General features: G+C 38.3%; 1 protein-coding gene across 4 annotated transcripts in view; it reads left to right on the top strand.

The window, feature by feature from the left end:
• Positions 1 to 17,696, top strand: part of LOC107683941 (SLAIN motif-containing protein 2-like) — a 24,137-nt gene extending 6,441 nt beyond the window's left edge. The window contains exons 2-10 of one of the 4 annotated variants that reach the window (XM_016480020.1): positions 825 to 967; positions 10,807 to 10,977; positions 11,481 to 11,651; positions 11,843 to 12,184; positions 12,281 to 12,421; positions 14,717 to 14,797; positions 16,505 to 16,543; positions 17,133 to 17,340; positions 17,422 to 17,696. In XM_016480020.1, coding sequence (XP_016335506.1) covers positions 825 to 967; positions 10,807 to 10,977; positions 11,481 to 11,651; positions 11,843 to 12,184; positions 12,281 to 12,421; positions 14,717 to 14,797; positions 16,505 to 16,543; positions 17,133 to 17,340; positions 17,422 to 17,488 — 1,363 coding nt within the window. In that variant the 3' untranslated portion in view covers positions 17,489 to 17,696. The remainder of the gene's footprint in view (positions 1 to 824; positions 968 to 10,806; positions 10,978 to 11,480; positions 11,652 to 11,842; positions 12,185 to 12,280; positions 12,422 to 14,716; positions 14,798 to 16,504; positions 16,544 to 17,132; positions 17,341 to 17,421) is intronic. The other 3 variants (XM_016480022.1, XM_016480021.1, XM_016480023.1) reach the window with 3 other exon arrangements.
• The last annotated feature ends 1,322 nt before the right edge of the window (positions 17,697 to 19,018 follow it).

A 19,018-nucleotide genomic window follows, 5' to 3' on the forward strand; every position in this document is an offset into this window, starting at 1 on the left:
AACAAATCCTTTCAATTAACAGTATTTAGAAAAGAACAAGAATGAAAAATATAAGAAGCTATAGCAATATAAACGACAAGCCAAATGAATTCATTTAGGCTAAAATGAAGCTGAAACCAACGTTGGGTCTCTCATTCCACACAAAATCAAATGTTTCCGTATTCGCGATGTATTTGAATGGCAAATTATTATGTATTATGTACTTCAGTCCAGTTCCAATATCCACGTAAAACAAAATGTTTTACATCACAGCGGTACAGTGATAACACTTAATAACGGCTTAACAGATTTTACTACATATTTTTTACTTCATTTTTAGTTTTTTTCCATATGTTTGACTGACTGTATTTTATTATGATAATGAACAGGCTGTATTGTCAAGGTAGCAATGCTTAACTGTGTGTGCGCATGCGGCACCGGCGCAATCACTTGAATTTTTTTCCTTCTAACAGTGGAAGAAACTACTCCTTTTGAAACAAAATGTTTTGTATAACATCACGGCAGTACAGTGATAACACTTAACCTTAACGGCTTAACAGATTTTACTACCTATTTTTTTTACTACACAGTTTTTTTCCATATGTTTGACTGACTGTATTTTATTATGATAATGAACATGCTGTATTGTCAAGGTAGCAATGCTTAACTGTGTGTGCGCATGCGGCACCGGCGCAATCACTTGAATTTTTTTCCTTCTAACAGTGGAAGAAACTACTCCTCGGTTAACGAGCGTTGGTTGTCGGTTAGGAAAAGTAACCGAAATGAACATCCCTAATGAGAGCATGTTTATTTCTTGTGACTGACCTCTGGTTTTATTTCTGCAGGTTGTACGAAGCAAAATTGAACAGCCCTCTGCAGAAAGCCTTGAGTCCAATTGTGTGGTGCAGACAGGCTCTGGATAACCCCAGTCCTGATATGGAGTCTGCCAAACGCTCTCTCTTACACAGACTCGACCTTACCATGTCAGGTACCACACACTCTTCACACTCTCCACACACTCGTTTCAAACCCGTAAGACCTTCGTTCATCTTCGGAACACAAATTAAGATATTTTTGATGGAATCTGAGAGCTGTCTGACCCTGCATAGACAACAATACAACTGAAATGTTCCCGAGTCCAGAAACGTAGCAAGGAGATTCTTTTCCTGCACAAAAAGTATTCTCGTAGCTTCGTAAAATTACGGTTGAACCCCTGATGTCACATGGATTATTTTACAGATCTCCTTGCTACGTCTCTGGACTTGGGCACATTTCAGTAGTATTGCTGTCTATGCAGGGTCAGACAGCTCTCAGATTCCATCAAAAATATATTAATTTGTGTTCCGAAGATGAACGAAGGTCTTACGGGTTTGAAACGACATGAGGGTGAGTAATTAATGACAGAATTTAAATTTTTGGGTGAACTATCTCTTTAATATCTTCACTGTTGTATTATAAGTCTTTATTCTGAACATTCTCGCAGGCCCCATTACAAAAAAAAAGAGATGCATTGAATTTTTACCATGTAGCATGAATGTTATATATGTAAAAATGTAGATTTTTCATTAAATGCTTTTACGTTAAGTAGGTTTTACATTTTTAATATAGAATCTATACAGCTTATTATTTTATTTTATTTCTGGCTCGAAAATGTCAATCTGAGTCTGGGTTATTTGGCCATCCTATTCTGTCTCTCTCTGTTGATTTTATTCAAACCTATCACTTCCTCTTTTTCATTCTCAGTTCTTCCTCTCTTCTGCCCTCTACCCATTCACTGAGCTCCATTTCTGGCTCTGATTCTCTTCCATCCCCACTTCCTTGCTGAGATCAGTCTGTCACCATGTGTGTATGTGTTTTCAACATGTGGCCTGGCAGTTCACTTGGATAAATCCTTGTTTTTGGAGAGTATCTGTACATTCGGCTGTGTCTGTGTACCATCCATCTCTCTGCTAATTATAGGTAGCAAATAGTTATGACAGGTTTGTCTTTGTAGTCAGGAAGGCTATTGCTGTTTTTAGTCAGGTATGCCCATGTGACATGTCTTAAATTGAGCAGCTCTCTATAGAAGGGAACTGACTGTCCATGCTCATACTAGACATGTGACTGATACTTTTACAACACCCACTGACATACTGTTACATCACACATTTATGTACTCTTATATTTTTTATATTGCTTCTTTGAGGAGGGAGACAAAGACCAAATAATCTTAAAAGTCATTTTGAGTGATACTGGCATTCCTGGCTCATCTCATACAGAGTCACCTTAAGTGACATGGGAATCATTCCAGAGAACTCCCAGTTCATAGATCAGAGTTTTCCATTAAAAGATCCAATCTGCAGTGGCTGCATTTGATTAACGTTTGGAACAGGGCCAGGTGTGAATCACTCTTGTCGTTGTGTGAGACAGACGGGTGTATGATGTAATTGTTGTAAGTGAACTCACCATAGTGTCATCACAGAGCAAACAGCACAATTCCCAAATAAGATGAAGGGGGAAAATCTGATTATATTAATTTTAGTAATACTCTATGGTTCAATTTTTTTTAGCAAAAGGCACATTAAATTTATCAAAAGTGACAGTAAAGACATTTATAATGTTAAAAATGATTTCTATTTAAAATAAATGCTGTTCTTTTGAACTTTATATTCATCAAAGAATCCTGAGAAAATCCTGAAAAATGTATTTTGGTTTCTACAAAAATATTAAGCTGCTTAAAATAGAAAAATCTTATTTTAAATTGTAAGGATATTTCACAAAATTACTGTGTTTTACCATATTTTTGATCAAATAAATGCAGCCTTGCTGAGCATAAGAGACTTCTTTCAGAGGCTTTTTTGGCAAATATTGATATACATAATTGTTATTAATGAATCAGATTCAGTATATTATGTAGTTATTTAAGAAAAAATAATAAATTTACAGCCCTAGACTGATTTATTTAGTTTATAAACAACTTTCTGAATAAACGTGAGATGATTTTCACTGTGTGTTAGTCATTTATCAAAACACTCCCAATAAAAGAAAGCTCATTCACCAACCCACTGTGTAAAGCTCATTGTCAGTGGGTATACAGCCCATGCCGAGCGTGTAGGGTGTGTATTGCGGTTTCCAGGTTACCTGAGGCATCGCTAATTCCCTAGAGCCATTGCCAAGAGAGTGAAGAGAGCCAGTGCAGATGTGTGTGATGCATGTCAAATCTCTATCCTGTTGGACACACCTGTCAGCTTCTTTGTCTCTCTCTTATTGCTTGTTCCTTTCTTTTATGCCTCTCTTGTGCCCTCTTCAGAACCAGTTGCCCCCGTGAAGCGCATCTGTGTCTATGTGAGAAAGTAAAATAGAGACGGACATGTTTGCACACATTTAATGAATTCCACCCAGAAGGTTGAAGAGTCTGACTCAGCAATAGCTATGCAAGCTTTGTGAAAAGGCAGTAAGTTTTTGAGAGCATGGGCATTCTGCTGTAAACTTGTCTGCTGTTTGGTGAGTCTGTTTGTCTAGCCATGGTAACTCATTCCAGGGCTTTACACTTACCTCAGAAATGCAAACAGTTCCATAAAGTTGTAGTCATAACCAGGGTTACATAACTCACAGGACATGAGGTCAAAAGGAGAGGCTGAGATTTAAAAGAAAGACTGTGAGAGAGCTTTGCTTAGCATTTGGACTTAATCACATGCTGACAAAACAAGACAGTGTTTGCTTTTTTTTATTCTTATTTGAAGAAACACCATTGCTAATATTAAATCTGTTTAATAATTTGGACAATGGAACATATGCTTATGTAAAAAAATATATTTTCCGCAAGTGATCAGTGAAAGGATATTTTTAACCTTGCAGTTCTATAACAAATTGACATGTCTGCTGGTTTGTGTTGCTGATTTGTGTAGTTTTTCCCTTAGCACTAAATATTAGAAAATGGAAAAAAAAAAAGTGCCAGAATGGGTTGCCAGTTTAGTAGGTGTTAGTAGGGTTAGCAAATTCGGGACCAAATTGGTAGTTTTTAGTAATTGAGTAACTTATTTTTTTTACATAAACTAAAGAATAAATAATTGTTTGATCATTTTGTATATATAGTTTGGTAACACGGTTCAGCTTAGCAAATACAGTTTGAACAAAAGCAGTCAACTCTACCAGTTGTGTAGCACTGAGAAAATGAAATGAGATTATTAACATGATTCTAATCATGCATGTCATTCTTATGAAAAATATTTAAAAAAATTTGTAATAGGAAAAATCATATGCATAATAGTGTTGTGTGCAGAGTTACAGTTTTGGTCATTAAAATTACTTAGTTTATGCTATAATAATTAGATAAAAATAACAATATCAAATTATCAAAATGCTTTTATTGTATGATTTTAATTGTTCGAAACTAACTAATAATAATTTGTCTAGTATATCTAAGAGAACCACAAAACCTTTCATTATTTGTACATCTAAATTTGTGCCTTTTTGATAAATGGATCGATAAATGTACACTAGAGTGTATCGTATTAATAGAAAGTGCTATTCATACTCTTGAACATTGTGGTTATGTGGTGATTCAGCAAGTTCAGTAAAGTCTTTACAGCCTCCTTATGACTTGGTAGAGCTGAGATTCACTGTCCCCTGAGTGAACAACATTAATTTTTCTGTGTGTGTGTCTTTTTCTTTTGCCGCGACCTCAACTTGCCCCTGTAATCCAATCCACTATTGCAATCCTGTTTGGAGTACACTCTGCTTCCCTGTTGATATCTTTCTTTTTGTTCTCTTCTTTTTCCTTTTTTTCTATGCCTTTTCCCATTTCCTCTGCAGATCTGACAGTTCTTACTTATCCATTACACTTTCAACATCATTGCATTCATTCTGCCTTTTTCTCTTCCTTCTTCATCCTTGTCTCTTTCATGTCGTTTTTGGCTCTTTGTGCTGCTGTTGATGTCATGAGCTCTTCCTTCTCACTGCATCTGGGTTTGTCCTTAAACAGCCCATGTTGCTGTGATGATCTTTCATTAATACAGGACTCTCTCACATCTCACAAATTCTCTTTCTCTCCTCCGCCCCTGCCCCCTAAAACAACTTTCATACAATCTCACGGATGACCTCATTTCCATGTGGACTGTCTATTGAGCTGAACAAAATGTGCTTGACAGACAGTCGTTAGGCAAGGCAAGGAAAGTTTATTTGTATCACATTTCATACACAATGGTAATTCAAAGTGCTTTACATAAAAGGGAAGTAAAATAATCTTAAAAAAATAATCACAACAATAAAACAAGGAATTTAAAAACGTTTAAAAATTGATTTAAAATGAATTTAAAACAGTTAAAGATAGAAAATGATTATATATAAAATACAGTGCAATCAGTTCGGACATAGCACAGTGCTGCTCATTCAATAAATGCACAGCTAAACAGATGAGTTTTGAGTCTGGATTTAAATGTGGCTAATGTTTTAGCACATCTGATCTCTTCAGGAAGCTGGTTCCAGCTGCGGGTGGCATAATAGTTAAAAGCGGACTCCCATTGTTTTTTGTGAACCCTTGGTTTTCTAACTGACTCGATCCTAATGATCTGAGTGGTCTGTTAGGTTTATATTCAGTGAGCATATCTGCAATGTATTTAGGTCCTAGGCCATTGAGTGATTTATAAATGAGTAAAAGTACTTTAAAATCAATCCTAAATATAACTGGAAGCCAGTGTAAGGACCTGAGGACTGGTGTGATATGCTCAGATTTTCTGGCTTTAGTCAGAATCCTGGCAGCAGCGTTCTGGATGAGCTGCAGCTGTCTAATAGTCTTCTTGGGAAGGCCGGCGAGGAGACCATTTCAATAGTCCACCCTGCTGGTGATAAAGGCATGACCAAGTCTCTCCAAGTCTTACCTGGAAACAAAACATATAATTCTTGCAATGTTTTTGAGATGATAGTATGCTGATTTAGTTACTGCTTTGACATGACTACTGAAACTAAGGTCTGACTCCAGAATCACAGACTACTGAAACTAAGGTCTGTCTCCAGAATCACATTCATTCTCAATCTCATTCTCAATTCTCATTCAATCACATAATCTTGATTAGATTTTTTTAGTTGTTTGACCCCTAGAGTATGCATTCACCTTGAGAACTTCATCTTTGTTTCCAAATGCAATGACTTCAGTTTTCTTCTTGTTTTACTGAAGAAAAATTTGGCACATCCAACTGTTAATTCCATCAATGCATTTACAGAGGGAGTCAATGGGTCTGTAGTCATTTGGTGATAAGGCTAGGTAAATCTGGGTATCATCAGCATAGCTGTGATAGGCGATTACCTCTCCCTTCTAAGTATGACCTGAACCATTTGAGTACCATCCCAGAAAGCCCAACCCAGTTTTCTAGTCTCTCTAGAAGTATATTATGATCTACAGTGTCAAACGCAGCACTGAGATCTAGTAGTACCAGCACTGATATTTTGCCAGAATCAGAATTTAAGTGAATATCATTTATTATCTTAATGAGCGCTGTCTCTGTGCTGTGATGCGGTCGGAAATCAGATTGAAAATTGTCCAGGTATCCATTTGAGTTTAAGTAGCTGTTCAGCTGATTAAAAACGACCTTTTCAATAATCTTGCCTATAAAAGGAAGATTTGATATTGGTCTATAGTTGCTCAAGTCGTTAGACATTTAAGCCCATGTATCTTATCCTGTAATGGGCCCTGCTGTCTATTTAGTCCAGGCAGAGATAAAAAGCACAGTTAGCAAAGCATCTTTTCAGTGTCAGAATTATCTGTGGGGTTTAACTGGGGTCTTTTTGCAGTATATGTAGTCACCAGAGTTAGGACAGATTAGCTGTCCTCATTTCACCTTCTCGTCTTTCTTGGATTTTTCTATCTTGGAGACACACAAATCCAGTATTAGTGGACTCAGTGTGGTGTGCTTCTGGTGGAAAGAGCGTGGATGAGCCAAACCATCTGATGAACTGGAATGTAATGGCCATTGGCACGCTTTGGCCACATATATGGAGTATGTATAATAACATGCTGAAAGATGGAAAAGACTTTGGGTATTTCTGTTCTGGCTTAAGGCTGATTTATACTTCTGCGTCGGACCTATGCCGTAGCCTTTACGCCGTAGGCTATGCATCAGTTTTCATTTATACTTCTGCGTCGTTGTCCGTGTCAACGTGCAGTACACATGCAAACCGCTAGTCAGCAGTGTCCACGGGCATGTTGCTGGTGTAACCCGCAGTACCACAGCAAAAGCTGAAGAAGAAGCGGCTCGTCGGAGAAGCATTATAGCCGTGACGGCGACAAATAAATATCAAATCATTATTTAAAACTACAAAAAGGAGACCACAACGGAACAGGAGATGATGGCATTCTTTCAATCTGCACAAGGACTTGTACCACGGCAGATCAACATTGTTTGTTGCGGACGACTACTGATGTATAATGCTATGTAGTATAATAAATGATAAGACACTTGTTCTTTGCTTTGTTTGATTTTATATAAGAAGGTGTAACATTAAAATATATTAAAGTGCACATAAACACACACAAAACTCAAGTACATATGGAGGGAGGGGTTCTTGCAGACCAATCACAGCACTTGCGGTCTGCGTAGAATCGACGCGCTGTTAGATTTTTGGAGAAGTGCACGTCAGGCTACGGCGTATGGGTGTACGTCTATGCGTAAGCTACGGCGTAGGTTCGACGCAGAAGTATAAATGAAAACTGATGCATAGCCTACGGCGTAAAGGCTACGGCATAGGTCCGACGCAGAAGTATAAATCAGCCTTAAGATGTAGTTTTTCTCTCATGTCTATGGTACCATCAGTTTCAGGTTTCAGAAAAACTTTGATCTCTTTACATGACAGTCTCTTCCATCCATTAGAGCCAGTTGCACAGAGCTTTCAAAATGGTCATGAAGTGGCCGTTATTATCTGTAAAAGGTATAATTATCTTATAAAGGTAAAATTAATGAATAAGGAATGTACGAATATATCTACACAAAGCAAATGAGTTTGAAATTGAAAGGAAAGCACAGCAGGCTTCTTTAAACACTATTTTATATAATTTTATTTTTAAATTTTGTTAACAATATTAAATATATATCAATATTATGGCATTTGCTCTTAATTTTTTTTTTTTTTTTTTTTAAGCCTCCATGAAAAAGACATGATCTGGCTAGAGCAGCTATTGTTACATACAAAGTACATACAGACTGTTTACTGCAAAATCAACACTTGTTAAAAAAATAATAAATGGACATATTTTATATCAACAGCAAAGATATCATGAAAATATCGCCAATATTCGATGTATCGCCCAACCCTAGCTTTGAATAAAATATATCAAATACGGTTGGGTGGTCGCATACAGCCTATCTCCAAAAGTTTACAAAGCCCAATTTGAATCTGAAAATTCTGTATACGCATGTAATCGGTACTCCTCGCAGCTCCTGTTCTACTCTCCATAGGAAATGAATGACTTCAGGTCTGTTGTTTGTTGGAGATGTCTCAGCATTCTGGGTAAGGATGAGCTTTATGTGGACCAGGCTTAAAGCCTATAGTCAAAAGTCTGACTTGCGAGACTAGGTTGTTTCAGGCTGGGTTTTAAGGACACATCTATTTTTGTCTGTTCGAAGACACTGAAAAACACTCACATGACACACTTTGAATCAGTTTTAGGCAATGGATTTTAGACACTTTTGTGTGCCTATGTTGTAATATATTATCAATCCTCCAGCTCATATATCTGGTTGTATCTGATATGTTTTGTTGACTCTTGATGGTAAATGTCCTTGATTGTAATGTCCTTACAGTCTGGTGTTATTGGCTTACGGCAGTCTCAGCATCACTGATCCAGGCTCTTTGTGTCAATCCTCATTTCTTTTAGTCCCTGCTGAATGAGGGCAGTCCTAGCTCTTGGCTTTGTTTTTAACACATACACACAAAAACACAGAACAGTCAGTGGTCAGAGGTCATCCACACCAGCCCATATCCAAGACCAGTCATTCTCAGCATTCATCAGTGCACACTCATTCCTGTGTCTCTGTGGATGTTTTTATGTCCCAGCACTCAAGCGTTGTGCATGTATGTGTTTAAGCGTGGCTGATGGTGTGGTGTTAATGCCGTTCACTGCTTGATCTGTAAGGAAGCGAGTGGGGAGAGGATGTTGTTGTTGTTGTTTTCTCTGAATAAAACACACGCTGAGTGATGGCAGGAGTAGAGAGAGAGAAAGTCATTAGAGAGGAGACACAGAGAGAGAGAAGATGGATCCATGGAAAGAGGGCAGGAAAGAGTAGGAGGTCTGGGGAAATGTGCTTTAATGACCTCTTGACTGTCCAGCTGCACACACAGACACACACACAGACACACACACACACACACACACACACACACACACACACACACACACACACACACACACACACACACACGGCCAAGCAATATTTACAGTATATTCAAGAGGGTTGTGTTGCTGATTATAAAACTAAGCAACATCATGAATATAGCTGATTTTTAATGTGTTTTATTTTCACATTAGGTTTCCTTAAGACTAGTTTCTCAAAATATGTTTTAATAGGGTCTCTGATTTTAAAGATGTAAAAATTCAGCAGTTCAATTTAATCTTCAAACTATCAAACCTTTGGTTCAAAACTCTGATTTGATGATTTGACACTCAAAAATGTTTATAGAAGTCTCTGTGTTGCATTTCTTCATATATTAAAATAAGATATATTTTTTGCAATAAAATTATATATTACAATATTATTTATTAATTTATTGTTTAAACTTAGAATAAACAAAGTTTAGGGATTTTTTTTTATCCTAAAGATGCATTTGACATTGTGATAAGGAAAAATTCTACACTATTTCTAGGTCACTAATCAAATAAAATATAATTTATTACAATAAAAAATGTATATTACAGTAACATTTAATTGTTTGTTTGTTTGTATGTTTGTTTTTTCTAGGTCACACAGCAAAATACGTAAAGGTCTAAAAGTATTTTAATTAGTTAATTGTTATATAATTGAATGTATTTAATATTATTGTCTTATTTAATAATTTTCCATCCCAAACATACATACACACACACACACACAGGATCAAGTGATGGCTTCTACTTTATGCTCTGCTCTTCAGAGACACAGTAAAGTCTCTTTCTTGGCCGATATTCAACTAATGGTCTTCAGATTCTCTAGCCGTCGGTGTTGCCAAAAGCTTTAACAGCGATACATTCTCCCTGCTGAAGCTGAACTGAAAGTTTAGCCTTGTGACTGAATCACAGACAACTACATATTCATGGTGCTGCATTGCTCTACAATGCCTACATTGAGTCTGTGTGTGTGAGAGAGAGAATTGACTGGATGCTAATGGCATTGTCATCCACTAAATGACTGAGTAAGGCTCTTGTGGGTGTGTATATGCGTCTTTGTAATCTTAGACTGTGAATAGGCTGCATTGTATGCAATCAACAGCACTCCACCAGGACTTAGAATGTCGCTCTTTTATTAGACTTGGCCATGTCGTATGCTTAAATTGACTCTCTGAGATGCCTAATAGACTGTAAACCATATTGTGTAGGCTATGTCTCCATAAACATGCATGCATTAAAATGGCATCTGTGTAAGTGCACTTGAGGGGGGTTGGGATATGACCTTCTGTTGGTTTTGTGTTTTTATGTATGACATATAAGAAGCCTATTTATTTCTGCTAATGATAACAGCTGGTGCTGTCTGAAATTTGTTCCTCCTAAATGAATGGCATTTGTTTAAACTACCAACATAAGAAAGAGACCATAATATGCTTTCACTTCACGTTCAACAAGAAGTTCTTTAGTGCCCTCATTATGTTTGTTTTCTTTTGCAGCAAACAAGCGGAGGAGTCTATATAACAGTTCCTACAGTCCTCAAGTGGCCTACGGAAGCCCATACAGCACAAACACGGCAAACAGTCCTTACACCAGTGGCTTCAACTCCCCGTCCTCCAGTCCATCTAGAGTGCCTGTCGTCAAGCAGCTCGTTCTGCCTGGCAGCGCAGGTAAAGGCCTCTTTACTCCAAATGTGGAGTAAGAAATATTTGAGGAATTTATTACATGCTACAAAGAAACATAATGTCACAAGTGTGAGGCTGCTGTTTATTAATTTGCAGTTGGGAAAGTTATTTTTATAGGTAACATGTTACTAATCACGAAAGTAACCACGTTACATCATAAAGTGGTATGGAAAGTTGCATATTTGTTACTTCTGTGTATAAAAACTGCACTTTTCTCACTGTTGTTTGGTTGAAAGCTCTTAAAAAATGGAGAATGATGGATTATGTTCTGTTAATGTAACCTCTGATTAATATATGCTGTCCAGTATGCAATAAGTAGTAGGCTAGTATTTGATTCCTAACATAATCAATATGACTTTAAAGCAGAAAACACCCAACACCCGTTTAGTGTTTATTTTGTAGATCTTCCTATGAATAACTATTTAGAAACAGTGTTGTTTTTATTTTCGTGTATATTAATGTATTTCATTTATCTTGTGTGTGTGTAGGTCACCAGCGTGGATCGGCTGACAGAAACGCACAGGCAGTGAGCCCACAGTCATCAGTAGACAGTGAGTTAAGCACATCAGAGATGGATGAAGACTCTGTCGGTTCATCGACCACATATAAACTCAATGACGTCACAGACGTGCAGATACTCGCCCGCATGCAGGAGGAGAGTGAGTGATGTCTTTTCTCTAACAAGTGTTGCACCTTGTCTTTTAGTCTGTTCTATCTTTCTAAGAAACGTTTACATTTGGTTATCATGCTGCTGAAATGGATGATCGATCGTCTTAAACGTGAATAAAAATGCCTAAATGGATCACTCAAGAGATTTAAACTCAAATATATCTCTGTTTCCCTCATTTAGGCTTAAGGCAAGAATACGCTGCAACAGCGTCACGTCGTAGCTCTGGTTCATCATGTCAGTCGTTGCGACGAGGAACTCTGAGTGACCAGGAGCTGGATGCACAGAGCCTGGAGGATGATGAGGAGGCAGTCCACCATTCCTACCACACACCCGCCAATCGCTTCAGCCCCTCCCCTCGGCACTCGCCCCGCGTCTCCCCCAGGAACTCGCCCCGATCCCGCTCACCCGCCCGCTCTTTAGAGTACAGCCGCGGATCTCCCCAACCGATCATCAGCCGCCTCCAGCAGCCCCGCCACTCTCTGCAAGGCCACGATACGCAGACCAATGCCATTAAGAATGAAGGTAGATCTTCCAATCACATTTCACTTGGGCTACTTCTCTTAAAAACAATGTCAGTTTAAACGTGGGTTTCTTCATCCTTTCTGTTTTTGTGCGCAGAAAAGCTGAGACGGAGTCTACCTAACCTCACACGATCCAGCTCTGGACCGACTGCAGAGCCAGTCAAAAACAGCAGGAGCTGCGAGTCAAACCTGCAAGTGCCAAACGGAGGGTCACCCAGACACCAGAGTCAGTCTGCCAGTGAGTGTCCAGACACATCAGTGAGCATGCATGCACACATACATCAAATCATCCAATGAACACGTGCAGAGCTTTTAACTGCCAGTAAACAGCACAAACACACATACAGTAGAGCAAACACACAATCTCTGACTCAAACTCACCACACAAAAAGACTTAATTGCATTCTTTGACATGAAATTTATCATGAATGTTGTTCTGTTCGTAAATCTTGATGTATGCTAACATTTGACATTTTATGATTCTGCACTACTTGGTTATGGATTCTGTGCTTCTGACACACGTTCATGCTGTGCTCTTAACTGCACTGCCGGTGTCTTGGCTTGCTGGATGAGGCTCTTTGATCTTCTCACATTTTCTCTTAGACCGCATTTTATTGGCATCTTGGCATTTCCTCTAAAAGCCTGACTGACTTTCAAACAAAGCCCTTGTAAATGTATTATTCAGGGGTGATTTTTAATGTTTTAGGGAACTCTTCAGATGATGGATCTTGAAGGTGTGTTTAATGTGGCAAGGAACACTGAAGTTTGTCATTTTATTTGTAGGATAAAACATTTCAGATTATAGTAATCATATTCCATTACACCCATGTGATCAATCACATTTAATAGCATTACTGAAAAAAAAAAAACCCAAAGGTGTAATTTTGGCATGGATGTGCATACAGTAGGAAGCATCTCCAGTTCTTGAGCAGGAGTTTTGATTTGTCATAGTAGGCTATATAACATTTTAAATATTATTTTTATTATTATTATACACATTTTATATATTATATGTACATTTTTTTTTAATGTTGAGTGTTCATTACCACAAAGGTTGTCATAAGTCTGTTTTTCAGAACTCTTTTCAATGTTGCCAACACTGAGGAATAAAATCTGATTCCCAAGCGAATGACTCTTATGAGTCAGTTCTTTTTAGTAAATCAACACCATAGAGCATGACCAGTGTAGTACAAATAACTCTTTTAAACCCACACATACTGCAGTTTACTGTTAAGGTGCAGTCGCATGAAATGTAATCAAAATTTTGCAGACAAAAGAGTCTGTTGTCTATTGTCTATGATGTATGGAAACCACAGAAGTCACTTTTAAAACGAGCAGCTTTCTGTTGGGCACTACAGTGAATTTGCGTGACCAACTTGAACCCAATGCAAAATCGGTATGGGGAAATCTTTTACCCTCAATCTAAATTCCCATACATGTGGAATCATATTGAGATAACTCAGTTTTAACTGAAAATTCACTGAACAACAATAAATATGACCCTAACTTTGAGAATTGAATCTTTGTAGTTACTGACTGGTTTTTTGTATTAATAGGTATTGTTGTTTATATATACATACATACATACGATTATTGGATTGCATTTATGCCACCTCAAAATTGCATTTTTTTCTAAATAATTATTTGTTAAAACAGATTATGTTCATGTTTTTGGTGTGTAAACTAATTAACATTCATGAACTGAACCATTTACCATTTCATGACATCACAACCAGCACAAAAGTGAAAAGGTCCAGCTGACCTCAGCACTTTTAAGAACAGTGACGCCCATGAAAAAAAACTAACATTTGATGACGGCGTACTGAATCATTTTATCCATGCGAGGTCAACGAAGGCCAGATCTCTTTCTGTCAATGAACAGTTTATCTGATCAAGTCTCAAAAAGGAGTGGAGTCGCTCTGTAATCTTTGTATCGAAATATTTTTAGTTAATTAATAATAGCCAGTATTTCAGTGAGTCAGTGACCATCAATAAACAGCCATCTCTTAAACAGCACAAAGACATGAGCTTGCTTAGGTGATTTTACATACTTGAATGTAGTGAGTATTTCAGGCTTCTCCCCCTCATTTGGTAATATGGACAGTCAAGTTTAATTTTTGTCCTTCATGCCCAGCATGTTCTGCCTCTTCCCTTCTCTCTCCGCCTTTGCTTCTTCCTCACACCCTTTGTTTTTGGCTGAGGTGCTGGTTGTCTGGATGTAGTTGGATTCACTCTTGGCTTAGTGCTGCCTCCTGCCTGTTCTTCACCCTGGGTTTCATTTTTCTCTTGGCTGTGGCCCCCTCTGGTGGCTGGTTGGAAGTAGTCTTCTGTCTCACCCATGCATGGAATGGCTCTGCCTTGAATTAAACCTGACCCTAGCTGGCTGTCTTTGCCTTGGCATCACCTAAACTTTTGGTTAAAGCTGATTTTGGATCAGTTCTGGTTGGAGGTTAAGTGCCTGCAGGTGGACGTGGACTGCTGAGCTCAGATTAGCCTGAATCAAAACATGATGTCTACTTGTCTCTCATCTCAGCATCACACCAAAGGCTGTCCGCACCTGCTCGCTCCTCCCCAAAACCAAAAGAGAGACTCCAGAGCCCTACGTCTCTACGAGGTAATGCACTGAGCGGGTCACCCAGACTCAGTCATGATACCAGATAGTCCTGGAAGTATTTTATGGACCCATTGTTATATTGTTTGGTTGGTGTGGAAGCTGTTTTCTGATGAGAAATCACACCCAGGTCTTTTTGAAAACAGGGGTCTGGGTTATGATTCAAAATTGAGCTAGAGTCATTTCCCAATTTTTTTTTTTACAAAAATAATATATTATTGCATACCAACCTGGTAGGTTTGGGAAAGGTTATGTGAATGGGATTTTTAGTTCTGAAAAGCAGGTACGCCTAAATTGGAAAATTGCTATTATTATTACCACTATTAAAGGGGTCACATGTTGCTGCTAAAAAGAACATTATTTTGTGTATTTGGTGTAATGAAATGTGTTTATGCGGTTTAAGGTTTAAAAAACACATTCTTTTCCACATACTGTACATTATTGTTTCTCCTCTATGCCCCGCCTTTCTGAAACGCGCCGATTTTTACAAAGCTCATCGGTCTGAAAAAGTGAGGTGTGCTCTGATTGGCCAGCTATCCAGTGCGTTGTGATTGGCCGAATTCCTCAAGCGTGTGACTGAAATGTTACGTCCCTTACCATATTGTGAGGCAACCACATGTGACGACCCCGGACTGGACTCCGCTTCGTCCACGGTGAAAGCCGATCCGGCGATCCACAGCGAGAAGTTGAAGTATTTTCTCAGCAACCAGCACGGATCAGCTCCAGGCATGACGAAGCGATATCGTCCTCTTTTGGAAGACCAAACAAAGTAGTTTCGCTTTCACAACGAAGCATACAGCGCCTTCACAACATGGCGGCGGCGGCAACAATACTACAGCGAGAATAAAAGTTACGCCTTCTTTCTTTGCGGGAACATTTGGGTGGCGTTATGCAAATCTTCCCACAGAGCGCCGTAGGTATGTGGGTGCGTGTTAGAACGAGCCGTTTTAGGTAGGCGTGGTTAACTCTTTAACTTTTATAAAGAATATCTCTTTGGATTTGAGACTTTAGTCTTTGCAACTTTACAGATCTTCTTTATGCACCAAGAGCTTGTAACACTCCAAAGAGAAAGGAAAAATTGAAATAGCATCATATGACCCCTTTAAGAATGTATAATTTTCCCATGATTAATAAAATAATAATTTATTAATAATTTTATTGTGTAGTCATTTAGCTATTGAGGCAAACTAATTAAAATAGGTCTGTTGGTTATTGGTCACTAATATTTATTGACCTTAAAAAGGCAACGTCTGTCGAACTTCAACTGTAAATGTCATCTCACAGCATTGAGTACAAATATTTGTCTAGGACTGAATTTTGTGCTGTATATTGATTTGGAGTGGCTTTTAAGAATAGTTTGTTCACCTGTGGTTGTAAATGCTGCTGTTTCTTTGCAGTGTTATATGGTGAGTGATGCTGTAGGTTGCTGTGGGTCTGCCCCCTTTTGGTACAATTGTTTCATGTCTTCTTGTACTACTACTTTTGTTATTAAATGGAACTGCTTAAACGTTGTCACCCAACCAAATGTTTCAGTAGTCTGTAAAGCCATCTGTCTAATTCTAATTATTTATTTAATGCACTTTGGTTGCATTAAATTGTTGGTCAGTCACACTTGCACTTTAAAAAAGAGAAATGGTGCAAGTCCTGAGCAATTCGACAGCTTTTGGAGCGGAAACAAACCCAACCCTCTCTTTTCCATCTTTTACCCAGTTCCTCTCTCGTGTTGCTTTGGAGAGGAAACAGATTTCAGTGAGTATATACCCTGATGATAATGCAGCTTTTCAGTGCTGTGATATTTTATGTTGTGCAAGTGTGCGTGAATGGTAGATTGTGTTTGTACTGTGATTGTGTTTTGCAACAAGGGGGACATTTGTATAACTAGTATTTCTGAAAATGTTTGAGAACACTAGTTGATCAAGGCTGTTTAAATCCATCCATCCATTCTTATTGTGCCTCATTTTCTATCAGCTTTGTGTTAAATGCCATTAATGCTAGTGTTGTGCTCTGTGAATGTGGAAAACAGTCCTCTGCGTGTTACATAGGAGCCTGTTTATTTAATCGTGGTTATGTTTAATGTGTAGCTTTATGAATTAGAGTTATCTAACTGCATTCTTTTGGTTTTTAGGGTTGCATCCATCTTTTTTCATTATTGTTTGTCATTTGTCATAGAAGATAAACTACTGAATAGAAGCTCTGTCTTTTATTCAGTCTGTAATGTTTTATCTTTTATGAAATATCCAGTTTTTCAGTTCCTTTACATTTCATCGGTTGCCTTTATTCTTTTCTCTAATTCTATCTTCCACACTTATCGCTCTTCTATTTATTTATTTTTTTCCAGTGCCCTCTTCCAGTAAGTTGCGGACTCCCGCTGCCCCGTCTCCCTTGGCTCTCCGTCAGCCCATGAAGGTCATGTCTAATCATGGTTCAGGCACAGCCACGCCCACGCACTCCATGGCCCCGCCCCGCAGCGGCCTGCCCCGCCCCACCGCCAATGCTGGAGGAGGTTTACCAGTGCCTCGCAGCAAACTGGTCCAGCCTGTGCGCAGGTACTCTCAGGTTTTCACAACTCGCTATAAACATATCGTAACCTGGTGAAGTACATACTGAGTTTATTATTTGCTGCACAGGTCTCTGCCAGCTCCAAGGACATACAATGGTATCAGAGACGAGAGCTGGAGAGAGGGCTGCTACTGAGCGCGCCCAGAACCAGCAGCACAAGCGGGCTTTCAGTTCAACCTGGCACTTTATAGAGATACATCTTTATTTGTACACCCCCACAAATAAAGAGACACATTCTTCCAAACAAATGATTCTCTCCTCTTTCAGTTGATGTTGCAGAGCTCTCATCCCAGCAGGATAGATGAGGAAGGCAGACTGGACGCCGCAGAATGCCAAAGAACAACAATAACATTAAAAAAAAAACAGACTGGGATTCGCCCTCACCTACCAAACAGCACCTGTACTACAAATGGCTCCAAATCCACAATCCTGCTTGCAAATCCCCCCAAAACCCACTATAGAAGGACATTGAATAACTTGTTTCCTCTGTAACAACATTAGTGGGGATCCCTTGTGAGCACATACAAATTGACCTTAACTAAGTGGGAAAGGTTTGTATGGCGACAAAGAGTCCACATGGCAATTGCATTCTGTCAGAATGTCTTTCATATCTATGTGACCTCTTATTTATTTGAAATCATTATTTAAATATTTCTTTCAAAGAGTATTCATACAGTATTTAGTCTTTATAAATATATATGTATGTTTACTAATTTTTATTTTTGGGCTTTTTATTTCTGAATGTCATTGTTAAACCTCAACTGCAAAGCTATGTTTCCAAAGCATTTTATATGTCTGAATAATGGATGCATTTCAGAGTCTTTGAACAAATGTGTTTAGTTTGAGCCCTCAGATACGCAGCAGGATTGATGCTTTTGCTTATTTCGAAAGGAAACACGAATCAATGAGACACAAATCAGTGAAAAGTTCGTCAAATTTCTTGAATTGTGTTTGTATGTCCTAACTGGAAATTGGGAAATTCATTGAATATAAATGCCTGAGACTAACTTCATAAGGTGAGCTGTTGTATCGTCAAACGTTGTTCATCGATTGATGTCCCAGTGATCATGTCTCGGTGGCAAAGGTCATAAAAAGAAGTGGTTGTATGGGTGAAGTGTAGTGCTTCTGTACTATTAATTTTGGGAAATTCCTGGTCATGTTATTTGTCGTCATTCTCCAAGTGAAATAATTGAAAAAAGGCCAAGAATTAAAATGGCGCTTACTGGTAACTGAATGGGAGTGCCACCTGAACATATGGAGATGATATCTTGCTGCACACTAGCATACTATTGAGACTGCGCAAGTTTGTTTAAAAATGAGTGCCTATAATTTATGAATTTCTGTGTTTTTTTTTAGTTTGTTTGTGCCAATTGCTTTATTTTGCCAATATTATTTACTTCAGGGTTCTTTGCATTTCTTGCTCAAGTTTTGTTTGATTTTTGTAATTGCTTTGATAACATTTATATTTGCTTTTTTGTAACAGATCTGTTATAAAAGCCCTTGATATTTATGACAAAATACTATGCGCTGATAAGAGGCTTATTTATTAAACAGTGAGCTGCCTCCGTGTGCTGAGATATAGAGTTAGTGGGATGCTTGAGCCTAGTATGGTCATGAATACATGACAAACATTTTGTGGATTGTTTTTTTTTTTTTTTTTGTAAA

This window comes from Sinocyclocheilus anshuiensis, unplaced genomic scaffold, assembly GCF_001515605.1.
Source record: "Sinocyclocheilus anshuiensis isolate Anshui unplaced genomic scaffold, SAMN03320099.WGS_v1.1 scaffold637, whole genome shotgun sequence".
Classification (NCBI taxonomy): Eukaryota; Metazoa; Chordata; class Actinopteri; order Cypriniformes; family Cyprinidae; genus Sinocyclocheilus; species Sinocyclocheilus anshuiensis.